Raw genomic sequence first — 14504 nt, 5'->3', positions numbered from 1 at the left:
ACTTTAAATTCCAAGTATTGTCCTAATCCATCTCTGAATAACAGCATTTCATAGTGTCATTTGGAATAATAGCTGGGCAGACATTTGCTTCATGTTTTGAATAATTTTCCTCTACAGGTTCCTGTAAATTTATATAAGCCCAATCTTTTGTCAATTGAGACATCAGCCAAATGGGTTTTAAAATGTGCCTCTATTACATCAGTGCTTACATTTTAAGTTGTCATCCTTTTCACTGGAATGACACATTTCAAAAGGATGTGCCTAACATGGCGGTTATAGCCACTAAAGTTCTTCTATGCAATCATATCTGGTTTACATATGCATCCAAAACAGATCGGCCTGTCAAATATTAACATCATAAACTTGAGTAAAAGCACACAGTCCAGATCCGTTCATGCCGATCAACAAGAAATTCCCAGTTCATTACAGAAAAACAAAAGGCAGTTTTATTAGAGGAGCAACAAAGACAACCTCAAATGCATACCACACACACAGTACAGAACAGGACTGTACAAAGAGCACTGTACAAAATAGTAGTGTCCACCATCACAAAATACACATTAGTCCATTCAAAAACATAAAGACTCCATCACTGATAAACCGATTCCGACGGCGAACGCCACAACGAGACACATCAGCACACGGATCAGCACGCCGCTTCGACCCCGCACGCCGCTTCGACCCCGCCCGCCCACCCACCCACGTTGCGCGCCGTTCTGCTTGGCCGCCGCCTCCGTCGTCCCGCTAGGCCTTGTTGATGCAGCCCTCGCGGATGAGGAAGTCGTAGATCTTGCGCGTCTTGTTGACGTCGATCTTGATGAGCGAGCGGGCCTGGGCCAGCCGCAGGCCCCCCTGGCGCCGGCACTCGCTGAGCAGGGCCTGCTTGTACTCCAGGTAGGCCCCCGGCACCAAACGCACCACCTGGCACAGCTGGGGGGGGGGGGGGGGAGAGGGAGGCGTGTGAGCGAAGCACTCTAGGCCGGGGCAACGCGCCACTAGGGCTGCTACGATTAATCTCATTTTGATCGCAATTTCGATTTTTGGTTCATACTACACCAACCTAGTACAATGGAGTTAAAACGTTTTATTTATTTACTACTAGTTTTGTTTTATTCATTAAATGTTTCATAGAAATGGATAGAAACAGCTGCACATATTTTTGTACAACATTTTATGATTTTTTTTAAGGGGGAAATATCAAAGTCCTCAGTTACAAAGTGTTTGAGTTTAGAGTTTGAATTATTTGAATTTCAATATTGACCAAAATAATCGTGATTATCATTTCCATAATCGAGCAGCCCTACGCGCCACTGCTGGGCCCCATTCATGGTGGAGGATGAGGACATACCTGCATGCTGATCAATTTTGAGTGTATTGTGGTTTCATTAGATGGCCTCATTTTAGTTTAATTATTAATAATGAGGATTTGATAAGCTAGTGAGTCGGTAATTAAATCTTCTCACCAGGGGTGGAAGTCTAGACTATGAAGGCCAGACAGCCGGACTGCTTTACTCTAAAGAGTTGTTAATTAATAACAGCTAATGAATAACAGCAGCACCTGTCTCGCCCTCTAAATAAGTCTGGTGAACCCGGACCCCCGTACCTCCTTCTCCCTCTCGTTCAGCTTCTCGGTCCCGGGGAGGCCCGTGAGGTTCAGCGGGGGGGCGCTCCTCCTGCCCGTCGCTGTGGAAACAGGCGGGAAGCAGGCACACAACAAGGCGGTCAAACAAACCCACCCGAGACCCGGCGAGCCGCCCGCCCGGTTGGGTGGGTCTCAGATAACATGATAACCAGCCTGAGCACAACCTCAAGAACCAGTGAGGCCATGGTTGGGAGGGAGGGAGGGAGAGAGGGAGGGGGAGGAGAGGAGAAGTAGAGAGGGATGGAATGAGGAATCGAGGGAGGGAGCAAAGGGGAGGGAGGGAGCGAGCAAGCAAAGGGGAGGGAGGGGGGGAGGGATTGAGGGAGGGAGGAGAGGGATTGAGGGAGGGAGGGAGGAGAGGGATTGAGGGAGGGGGGAGAGGGCAGAGAGGGATTGAAGGGAGGGAGAAATGAAGGAGAGGGATGAGGGAGGGAGGAAAGGGAGGTAGGATAGAAGGAGAGAGAGAAATAAATAAGAAAATATATGTCTGTGTAAATTCTAGCAATAAAAACATGCGCTCCATTTATCTTTTTTGGGCAAAAGGCTACAAGGAAGTAAGCAAGGGAGGTGGGAGGAGGAGATAAAGATATACGCTGTCTCTGAGTGTATTTATGGAGGTGCTGGGAGCGGAGCCAGGAAGACAGCACAACACGGGAGGAATAGACGGAGGATGAAGGGAGACTAGGAGGAGGAATCAAGAGAGGCTTCTTACTTGACATGGTGATGGTGGTGACAACAGGAGTGATGCCAGAGTCTCTGTGATCAAGGGACAAGTGAGTCAGTACACATCCCGACACACACAAATACACACTGTTTGGGACTTCTAGTCCAGTTTAAAGGCAGGATCTTTGGAATATTATCCAGGAGAATAGCCAAATGTACAGTACTAAAAGTAACACTATGAATACTATTTATACACACAGCCTCAATTATGATTCAGTATCTCTGCAGCTTTTGTCTAAAAAAATGTGTGGTTTTAGTTAGTAACAAAGAATGAGGGGTCTCACATGGCGGCCTGTTTACTGAGCCACTGCTGGCAGGCGCGGCCATCTTGGATGTACTGCAGGACATCACACAGCATGGTCCGCTTCCTGCGCTCGTCCTCACGCACGCGCTTCACCCGCTCGTACACCTTGGCACCTTCCGGAAACACACACACGCACACGCACACGCACACGCACACGCACACACACACACACAGGGTCAGAAGGGAGAGGGAGGGCTCGATCCAAGGTTCTCAAATTGAAGTTTCTCGAATTACATTACATTCCAATAATGTTTCCTCAAATTACATTCCTCAAATCAGAAATCCTTGAAGGAAAGTCCTTGAAGGAATGTTTTTTTAACTGACGTACCATAACTGTGTTAAAAAGAAAATTGAACCTGCATGCATTTGTATCATTAACGTATGTGAAAAAAGAAACTGTATGTTGACCGTCAAACTGCCACTATGCGCCAAATGCCAGATGCCAATTTTATCTTCAAATAGGCAGACGCTCTTGAAAAAACATAATTTTAGAGATAAAGATCTTAGATATATCCTGAAAACCGTGTAAACCCAAGAAAATGTTCAGCATGCCAAGCAAGCCAATCACGTTCATGGCTACAGCATTTGTTCCCATCTCTCCCAGAACCGTGCCCGTGCCCCAGCCCCCTGTTCGGTTGTCACGCCGACGGAGGGTCTTGGGCCACGGGTGACACTCACTGCAGAAGGACTGGATCCCTGCCTTCCTGTACTCCTGCAGTCTGCGTATCTCCCTCCTCAGCTCAAACTCCACTGGAAGGGAAGGCAAGAGTTAGGCACAATGGATACCAGGGCTGGATTTGATCCCTAAACGCACGCACGTACGCAAACGCACGCACGCACGCACGTACGCAAACACGCACGCGCACACACACACACACACACACACACACACACACACACACACACACACACACACACACACACACACACACACACACACACACACACACACACACACACACACACCACCTTTGAGATCAATGCTTGCGGACATCAAAGCCAGACACGCTGTGAGCTGTTACTAATGGTGGTGACTCAGTAACAGGGCTGTTTGTCTGCTGGTCGCTCCCTGTCATCGTGCACTAAACGAGATCAAAGCTAATTAACCTACGGGCACACGTTTAGAGATGCACGTAGACCGGTGTGGGACAAGGCAAACGCTACGACCAAGTGCTAAGCTACCGAGATTAAACACAGATCCTTAGTCAAATCTTTATGTACTGTCTATATATACGTTCAATATTCCGTTAAAATTAGTAGTCTTTTATCGATGTCTTTATGTGTGTCGATGCGTTTCCTGCCGATGTAAAGCACTGAGTGGCCGCTAGGCTTGGACTAAAAATGCGATGCTAAACGGTGAACACTGTTTGCATGAAGGCGATGTGTACACAACTTGGTACCATCATGAACGGCTCTCTGTGTGCGGGGCCAGCATGATGGGAGCATGACTCACAGGGCAGGCTGACTTTAATCTAAAGAAGCTGCTCAGATTAACAAATTGGGGCCACACTAAGACTTTTAGGAGCGGAGTGAATAAATGTCGTCAAACCGAAAATTATTTATACATTGCATATATCTAAAAAAAAACAACACCTCTCTAACCTATAATTTCTCACTGCCCCTTTCCCCTTCCCCCCCCCCCCCCCCCCAAGAAGCTTGTGCTTTTTGTCAGGCCATCAGTGTCAATAAGAACTTGTTCTTAATGATCTGCCTGGTTAAATAAAGGTAAAAAAAAACAAACATTAAATATAGAATGTCATCCAATTCGTTTTTTTTACTCTTGTTGTATTTTGCGTCAGAGTGAAACGGTAGGTTTTTTTTGTCTCAACGTTCGCACAGTTCTATTCTTAGTCTGCGGGGCCCCGGGGACTCACGGGCGTGGCTCTCGATGAACTTGTCGTGCTCGGTGGGGCCGGCCACCCGGGCGAACCTCCTCATGACGTCGTAGAGCTCCTGCACCTCCTTCGGGTAGCAGCGCTCCAGCACTGGGACGGCGAGGATGGATGGAGAGAAGGGGAGGGAGAGAGGGAGAGATGGGGAGGGAGAGAGGGAGAGATGGGGAGGGAGAGAGGGAAAGATGGGGAGGGAGAGAGGGAGAGATGGGGAGGGAGAGAGGGAGCGATGGGGAGGGAGAGAGGGAGAGATGGGGAGGGAGAGAGGGAGAGAGGGAGAGATGTGGAGGGAGAGATAAGAAGCCACTACAGACAAATTGTTTAACAAAATGGCTGTGCTACATTGAAAGGCTGTCCTCCACATGATTCTAAGCATGAATGAAAGGAATGCTGAATGACGTTTTTCAGTTAGTGTAGTCAGAGTTTTTATGGATTATTTTGTTAGTGTTTGTATGTTTTTGTTAGCGTGTGAATGTTTTTGGTGGCTACCTCGCTGCATTTCTGTGTCAGCCTGGCTGATAATGGTGCTGAAACAGCCATAAGGAGGAGACGAGCGTGTCGTGTCTGTACTCGGGCAGGGGTTTGGCTCACCCCCCCCCTCGGCACTCCCCCCAACCATGCGTGTCGGCCCAATCAGCGTGCTGATTAGCGATAACCTTCTCCACGCCACGGCGGGCGGACATGTCAAGGACGAGGTCGCACGGGCTAAACTCCGCCAGCGGAACGCCCCTCAAACGCTCCTCAGAGACACAGTAACAACGTTCTTTAGAGACGCTGGCCCAACGATACCTAGTCTGAAAGGTTGGAGACAGACTGGCACAGACGTTATGCATGCAGTGGCAACAGGGTGAGGAGATAAAATGGCGGGAAAGCACCCCAGGTCTGTGTGCTTTCCCTGGGCTCGTGTGGGACTGAGAGACCCCCCCCCCCAAGACGCGAGTGCCCCGTGTCTTTAGAGGCACAGCAGAGCGGAGACAGACCCCTGCCCTGCAGCCTCCTAGTGGGGACCGCCCGCAGTGAACGGGCGAGCCAGGGGCGCGTGACAGGCACGCACACGCCACGCACACATGCTCACACCGAGGTGCGTGCAAAATGCATGCGAGCGCACACACATGTATAACACCCAGTCTTTGACAGTCTCCATGACAACTGGCCGGTAGCTACCCTGGCTCTGCTTTTATCTTGAAAGACCAGGGAGATGAGGGAGAAATGTAGGGAGGGAGGGAGGGAGGGAGGGAGGGAGGGAGGGAGGGAGGGAGAGAGAGAGGGAGGGCTGACTGCAGGTAGATAAATAAAACATGGGGGGGGGGCCTTCTGCTACGGTCAGTCTCCCCACACCTGGAGATCACAACAAGCTTATGCAAAAACTAATGAGACCCATTTATATTCTATTCCATTACCTTTTGCGGTACCCCTTTATCCAAAACAACTTGCATTAGGGCATCTTGCTCAAGGATGTGTACAGGAAGACGGTGGACACTGGGGTTCGAACCCACAACCTTTTGGGTTTGTGTGTTTGGCTAGGGGTGTGTGTGTGCGTGTGGTTAGGGCTGTGTGTGTGTGTGTGTGTGTGTGTGTGTGTGTGTGTGTGTGTGTGTGTGTGTGTGTGTGTGTGTGTGTGTGTGTGTGTGTGTGTGTGTGTGTGTGTGTGTGTGTGTGTGTGTGTGTGTGTGTGTGTCCAACATCCTGACCACCTAACCATCTTGGGTTAATCAAGGCCGGAGCCCTCTGCAATCTGCTGGCCCTCTCATACCAGAGCAGCCCCGATCCCTGGGCATGGAGAGGGAGCGATCGAATGAGCGAGCGTGGGGAAACGCCAGCTGGGGATCGGCTGAGGTTTCTAATGCCCTGAAACCTCAGGGCGGCTCGCTGCTGTCGGACCTCAAGTGTTCATTCCATCGGCGAGAGGGGGGGGGCTATTCCTAGAGAGGCAATTATGCACCGCAAAACTGCAGAAAAAAACTGGCACGGGGCCCAGGCCACTGCTCTGGGCTGCGGTCGTAAACAACCTGCCCCCCCCCCCCCCCCCCACACACACACACACACACACACACACACACACACACACACACACACACACACACCTCGACCTCCCTAACCCCCACCCCCCCGGAAATACTGCACACTCCATGCCAAAGAGGCCGTGGAGGTTGACGCTCTTTGTTGCATTTTATTATGTTATTGTTGTGTGAGGGCATCCATAGCAACACAAAACAAACATACCGCCACACGCGCACACACAATGCATCCGGAACAACGTGTGACGCGTTAGTGGAGTGTTGAATGTGACTAGTGTGAAGCTGGCTGAGTGACAGTAGCCGCGTTTACATGGACACATCTATAGCCGCGTTTACATGGACACATCTATGCCGCATAGATTTCTATGCGGCATAGAAAATGGTCATGTATACGCCTCATTTGGAATACAATGATCTGTTCGGCATAGATTCTATGCCGAATAGAAGAGGTGGTGTAGTCCGTTTTAAATCGCCATGTATACACTTATTCCGCATAGATTGGGGTTTAACTTAGTGCAGCCGCAGTAGTTCGCAATTGGTCCACTGAGCTCCGTCGGTACTTTTAAGCACACCGAACTTCACCGCTGTCAAGGAAAGTGGATTTATTGCCTGATTCACGTCTTTGTTATCACTCCGTAAAAGTAGGCCGATATATGCTCTGTTAAGCGTGGCCGGTTGCTAAGCGACGGGACACATGGGTGTTTATTAATGACGTGTTCGCGTATCGTAGTGTCCGCGCTCGTCCAAGATAACTGTAAATGAGTAGGCTACTACTAGTACTTTTGCAGGCTGAACGTTAAAATACTTCTTAACTTAGAGAGATGGCAGCTGCAGTAGTTCGCAATTGGACCTTCGAGGATTCCTGGTCACTAAATTCCCGTAAGACCACTCTCTCCCACCAGTCTTGGCTGCGGACTCGCATCCAAATTCCTCTTGTTTGCGGCGGAGCTTAGGGTAAATATAAAGATCTGACGAGAAATTGACGTTGCTGCGCTGTCGTCCTCCTTCTTAATTGAAGGAGCAGGGAGAGAAAAGCTCTCTCCTGCTGTGCTTTCATTAAAATCAAATTTAAAATCCCCGATAGTGATAAGACATCCATTATGTCGCCGCCGGTCCAGAGATGTGTCAGGTGTGCGCGAGAGACAGAACGGACACTTTTGTTACTGCCATGTATACAGTACATTCGGAACACATTTTAGGAACAGATCTATGCCGCATAGAAATCTATGCGGATCAGATGTGCCATGTAAACGCGGCTAGTGTGCAGCCCAAGAGAACTCACTCTGGAATTTCCGTAGGTTTATCAGCCCGTGGTCTCGGACGATTCTGGAATAAAAACACATTGGATTTGGTGTTATGACCCGTACATGAACCAAGCGCTGAAGTAAAGCAAAAGCTTTAGGGGGGAAAAGTAATCGTCTATGTTGAATGTATACATATATATATATAATACATAATATTAGTGATCAACCGATATATCTCCCGGCCAATATAATGGGCTGATATTTGCGTTTTTTACGTGTATGGACATTCTTTTTATTTTTTTATATTTCTTCCCGGCATGATTAACAGACAGTTACAATAAATGTTCCTATTTTAAATTGAGACTTTTAACATTTGTTATCATCATTGTGTTATTTTTATGATGTAAATTGAGGGAGCAAAAGCAGCATCGGCTCCAAATATCAGCTCAATAAAATCGGTAGCGGTCATTGGCTAAGGCTGATGAAAGAAAATTGGTATCGGCCCTAAAAAATCCCTATCGGTCGATCCCGACGTAATATATACAGGTCATGTGCTCCAGCCTCTCGCCATCGAAGTGAGGAGAAGTGAGGTGGCATTTGTGGAAATACTAAGCGGTCAGTGTTTGGGGTCAAATCAGGGCTGGGCGGCGGCGTCTCGCCGCAGAGAGAGGAGCGAGCGAGAGAGGAGAAGGGGAGCGAGACCGAGAGGAGAAGGGGAGCCCAAATGTCAGAAGTTTAATATATTAGAGATTTTCGGGGGCGCAAATGCCGAGCGAAAGAGCACACGAAATTTATTCCAAAATGGTGTGATTAGCCGAGGCCCCTTTATGAAATATGCATGCTATTAATAGATAAAACACCTGCGATTATGAAGGGGCTTTGATTGACGCTCCAGAAGGTAACAAATATTTAAACAGGGAGAATTATTTGGTCAAAGTTTAAATGAATGCTAATATTTGGCTCATGAATCTAAATTAATTAGTTTAAAGAAGATTACGCACCCTATTTCTACTGCCCGCCCCCCCCAGCTTTATCTGGACAAAATTAAATAATTGATTGGGCCAAAGCTCAACGATTAGCATCATATATAAAATTGTACATAGTAGTCAGCAAGTATTGCGTTAAGAATAGCCGCGGGCAATGTGTTTAAGTTTTAAGCGCTTACAGTGCCATCTAGGGGCAGCAAGGACTCATTGCAATACCTAATTAAATAAATCCCTGTTCCACTTACTTCTTCCTGCGCTGTCTTTCCTTTAGTCGTGAGTGATATATATCCACGACTGCAACCTTTAAAGCTAGAAAAAAATAATAATTGTATTTATATATTATAAATATATTAATTTGGTTGAAATCACTCAAATCATGAGAATGTTTTTGCTCACAGTGCAAGACGTCTGAGTCATCGTCCACAAAGTCAATATCTTTCAGATCCCATTCAGCGTAGTTGTCAAACTCCTACACAGGAAAAATGTTGAACCTCGTCAGTCATGCATGATAACAGAAAGTGGCGACTAACCTCAAATTTAAAATTGTAGATTGTACATTTCAAAAATATTTCACAAATGATCGTTTCCTCACTTAATGCATAACTTGAAATAAAATATTTCTGTAGGCCTATTACAAAATAATTAGTAGTAGTAGTAGCAGTAGAAGTAGTAGAAGAAGCAGTAGTAGTAGTAGTGGTATCACTAATAGTGGCAGCAGCAGCAATAGTAGTAGTAGAAATAGTAGTTGTAGAAGCAGGAATAGTAGTATTAGTAGAAGAAGTAACAGCAGTAATAGTAGTAGCAGCAGTAATAGTAAATCTGTGATCACCTCCATGAAGTCTGCCCTGGCAGGCATGTATCCCGCCATGTCCCTGGACAGAACCGAGTCAAACGTGGGCCTGGGGGGGTCCTCTGTGGCTGGGAGCAGATGGAACGCTATACATGTTTCTATACATTTCAATTCATTATTATTATTTACATTGTCAAAATGTTGTATTCAAATGCGACAAGTCGGGCTGCAAACAATCCCAGCATAACCTAGTAATGATTTGTTTTAGGGCAGTTCTAAACCCCTGCGTGTGTAAAAGAGTACGTTTGAAGGCGATGGCTCCGTCCGCAGAGCGAGACTCCTCGATCTGTCGCAGGCTGAGCAAGGTGGAGGAGAACAGGGGGTTGTTGATGAAGTTCTTCATGTAGTGGCTCTCGCATTCCTCTTTGCTTTTAGAACGCATCTGATACGCCACATCCTGCCTGTGGGATTCAAGTGGAACTGTGTTAGACTGTAGTATAATGATGTCTTGAGGGAGAGAATAAGATGAAAAATAATAATAATCCTGTGTGTGCCATTTCCTTCAAAGTACCCCCATTTAAGAAACACTGCCCTAGGGTGTCGGCTGTGGTCATTGGGCATGGAACCCAATACCGTGTAGTTGACCATCCTGACCACTAAACTATTCTCACATAATGGATCGATATTTATTGGCGGCGTGGCATGTGATAATAATATTTCAATATTTTCAATATTTTTTCAAATAAATGGAGGATCCTTTGTTGAAAGTGTTGATACTTAAGAATGTGAATACCGATACAATGTCTGTATTTAGGGAGCAGTGTGAGAGGAACCACCCACCAATTGCCAAAGCCACAGTCCATCACGGCCTCCAAGAGAGACATCTCCTCCTGGGCGGTCCACCCAGGGTCCAACACAGGAAAATCTGATGTCTGCAACATGAAAACATAGTGTAAGTCAAACTGCACCTGGTGTGTCACGTTGTGAATACGAGTGAGTGTTGTTGAGTGTGAGAATCACCTACCATGATTTCATATTTATGATCGCTCTCGTGTTTTTTATACTCAAATCCCTTGGTGAAACACTGAAACACAACAACACACATTTCTCAATTGACTTGCACTATCCCGACCGAATCGGCAGGGGACTAGACAAGAGCTTACATGTACCATCATACCAGTACCTGTAGGCATAGCAGGAAGGGCGAGGGACCGCACTCTGCACACTTGATGTAGGGCTCGGTGAGGTAAGACGAACAGCCCCTGCATGGAGGCTTGTCAAAAGGATCACCTGAAGCCATGGAGTAAGGTAGTCTCAGAACACAGAAAAATAACCAAACTCACTGCTGTCACTGCTTTGATGAGCTGTCTGTGAGCAGCATGGGGTGACTACACCTTGCCATGCATGTTGACATGTGTTTGGGGTTAACCAGCTAGTCAAAAGTAGCCCAACGTTACGCCTCCATTTTTTCTTTGAGCTATACGCTAAGCTAGCTGGATCTTCAGTAGTCCACCTCAAACAGCCACACACAGATAAATGAGCCTCTCTAAAATAACATGTATTTGCAGTGAGCCTTTAACCAAATCATGGTACCGTTACTTACTTCCAAAAGATGCTAAGCGATCCATGGGTAAAGTTAGAACTACAATTGCAAAGCCAGAGTCGATGTTTTCGTTTCTATCGATTTTTCCAACTTGACGTGCAGACCTAGAAAGAAGACATAACTAGACGAGGCTTCAAGCGTCGATCAATCGTGGCTGCGGTTTCTCTGTTCGCCACATGGTGTCGCACTTGCATCAAAATGCAGGGAGAAACAATGGACGTTTCTGTCTCGCTGTCCTTTTCTCTATTGCGCGATGTCTGGGGAAAATACGTGACATTAATTAAGAAACGACTGAAACTGAAGATACAATCTTGTCTTCAAAACAAAAACGTCTTTCTTTACTTTCTTTACAGTGCTTGGCCGCCACGTGTCTAAACGGTATAGGTTTCACCACTACACTATCCAGTCTATGGCCTAGTAATTAATCATATCAAATTAACACATATCAATGTATTTAATTAAGATGGCTCGATAAGCAAAGAGGATCTGAAAGCATTTGGTTCATCACTTCATCTCTCTCCCCCAACCCCCCCCCCCTTCCTCATTCACTCACTCACTCACTCACTCACTCACTCACTCACTCACTCACTCACTCACTCACTCACTCTCCCTTTCTCTGTTATACAATTGCAGTCCTATCAAGCTGTCCAAGACAAGGAGACAGACTGCAACAACTCTGTGGCCCTGAGGCTTCCCTTCTCAGGGGAATCTATAGTGACAAGTGTGCTTAGACACCCCTGCCTGTACCCCTTTCCCCTTTCCACCCCTCTGGGCTTCCTCGAGCTCCTCACAAAATCAGCTGATGAAGGGCGGTGGGATTCAGATAGGCGACTCGACATACAAGACAATAATCGGGTTAAAAGCACGTTTACATCATTGACTTAACAGCCCTCTGCCGAAACACAGGTTTGTTTAACCAACAAGTCTGACGTGTCTGCCGAGAGGAATCGACTGGGGATGGATTTTACATCTCAAAGATGTCCGTTTTAGAGAAGTGTATATTTTGTGGCTCCTATGCATATACAAAGTGCTGCTGAGCTCAAACAGACAGGGGTGGACCGGCTCCAGGTCGGAGAGTGGTGGTCCTGCTGCCGTGTTTTGGCTGCCGCCGTGCGTGTGAGCAGCGTAATATCACTCATTGTACCCCAGGGTTGAGCTAATTAGCATCTCCAGATGGCGGGCTCCCAGTGTCAAGCACAACTTTTACTTTTACTTTCTGCGGCTGGAAGTTACTCACGATTCTAGCGAGGTGACGTGGGCAGAAGAAGAGAGACATATCACAAATATGTGTTCATTTGTGAGTGAGATAGCCCACGCACTTTCAAAAGTTGAGATGTCCTGATTTCTGTTTTTCGTATTGTTATCGATGGAACAGAAAGCAGAATAACAAACAAATATCCTTGGCATGACAAGAGGTAGGATTTAGACAAGGATAATCTGATGCTAACAAAGGAAGAAAGACAGACAGACAGAGGTGAGTGTGATTGTCTCCTGCTACGTCTTACCGGCTGCAGCATCATGTCTGTGGACCCACAACCTGCTGTCCCGAGACCCCCACCCCCACCACCACACCAGCCCCTTCTCCCCACACCTCCCCCTGCCCAGAGGGGAAGGCCTTCAAGACCCCAGACCCCTCACCCGCAGCCCCCGGCACCAGCCTGTAGGCCCTCTTTAGGGCCCAAAGTATGCCTGCCCCGAGTGCATCAAAGAATGAGAGCCACAGGGTTTCCCTGTATAGACGTGTGCCAAATTAGATGCACAGGCCGAAATAATGCACGCCCCCCCCCCCCCTCCCCCTCCCACCCTATTCTATTTGTTAAGAACCCCGCCCTTCCTTAAACACACACAACACACACACACACACACACACACACACACACACACCACACACACAGACCCCCCCAACCTCCTCCCTTTAACTGAGCTCTTGCCAGCTGCTGCAATCTCAATATGAGGCCTGAGAAGAAAGGCAGGCATCTGCCACGCGCCTCGCATGCTCAAAAGAAAATCTGCTCCCCCTCATGGAAATCACATGACACCCTATCAAAAGGCACTGGGGTGAAGAAATGAACAGTTAAGTTAGTGGACCGGCGTCTGTGTGCAGCGCCGCGCCAATGAGTGGATTTACCTGTAGTCAACTTGGTGGACCCTGAATCAAATCTGGCCTCGGTTTAATGTGACCACCACAGGCTTTTGTTGGACTAAAGGGACTGATTATAGTCAACACAAAACCAAACCTTCTCGTCTTTCTTTAATTTGCCATGGATGACAAGACGGGCGGTATAATGGTATAATGAGTCTCGAAAGGCTCCTCTAATAGCACTACATCACCCAGCATGCCACTGGATCTGATTAACACACAGCTGCTATGTGTTTTGGTGTTTTTATACTACCTTTGATATGGCTTTATGTACCACATCTTACACACATTGACTTTTACATTGTACCTGCTGGTCAAGATCATCATTAATATATCAACTTTTTGTGTTGCTGTGTGTTGGGGAGTATTTTCTAGAAACCTTGGTTGTACAGAGATGATTTTTCATTTGGATTGAAGATAGCGTTTAGTCTTGATGGGCGTAAAGGGTCAAGAAATGTAATTGTTTCTCCTATCTCTTCCAGAGTGGAGGGATTCCCGGCTGACCGCAGACCCTCTCAATCAGTATCAGTACGTTTCAGAAATCAAAGACTTGTATCGCCAGGGAAGCTTTCAGAGACAAGGAATTTGTTATGATGTACTGGTGCTGCAGTGAAAATAAATAAAATATACAAAAATCCAACAGAGTGATGAGAGATGAGCTGGCTTATGTCTTTAAGACGTGAAACAGTGTCTGTGGGTGCAGTCATTTATTCTCTGGTGCAGAAGACTCAAAGCATTGCTATTGCTAGCCTCTCTACATTCTGAGGGGTATTTTAAGCAGAGGTTTACACCAAAACTAGCCCTTAACAGACCCAGATGACCAGATACACACACCGAGTGGTGTTGACCGGACGGAGCAAACACAAAGCTGACGCCAGAGCCAGGTCCGGACAGAGATGTCCTCACGATGCGGCCAGAGAACCGTGGCGAGGGGTTAACATTCCATCACTGACCCTGGACCAGCTCAGAGAGCCGTCCAGGGAGCAGTGCTTCAAGAGAACGCAGGAGAGTGTGTGTGTGTGTGTGTGTGTGTGTGTGTGTGTGTGTGTGTGTGTGTGTGTGTGTGTGTGTGCGTGTGCGTGTGCGTGTGCGTGTGCGCGTGCGGGCTAGGAATGGAACTTGAGCCTTTAAAGTCTTTGAAGGCCGAAGTCCTGTGGTTCTG

The 14504-nt window shown here is 47.3% G+C and overlaps 1 protein-coding gene across 1 annotated transcript; it reads right to left on the bottom strand.

Annotated features, from left to right (window-relative positions):
* Positions 1-423: 423 nt before the first annotated feature.
* Positions 424-11360, bottom strand: tada2a (transcriptional adaptor 2A). The gene is made up of 15 exons (XM_060074945.1): positions 11203-11360; positions 10783-10889; positions 10624-10683; positions 10440-10531; positions 9903-10060; positions 9639-9727; positions 9206-9278; positions 9055-9118; positions 7862-7905; positions 4544-4654; positions 3348-3419; positions 2650-2782; positions 2355-2398; positions 1604-1683; positions 424-930 (listed from the first exon to the last, which is right to left on the bottom strand). Exons 1-15 carry the CDS (start codon positions 11225-11227, stop codon positions 745-747), a joined length of 1338 nt encoding a protein of 445 aa, XP_059930928.1. The 5' UTR covers positions 11228-11360; the 3' UTR covers positions 424-744.
* Between the last annotated feature and the right edge of the window lie 3144 nt (positions 11361-14504).

This window comes from Gadus macrocephalus, chromosome 16 (genome assembly GCF_031168955.1).
Source record: "Gadus macrocephalus chromosome 16, ASM3116895v1".
NCBI lineage: Eukaryota > Metazoa > Chordata > Actinopteri > Gadiformes > Gadidae > Gadus > Gadus macrocephalus.
Note: the sequence above shows the minus strand (reverse complement) of the source record. Positions and strands in the feature narration are given on the sequence as shown.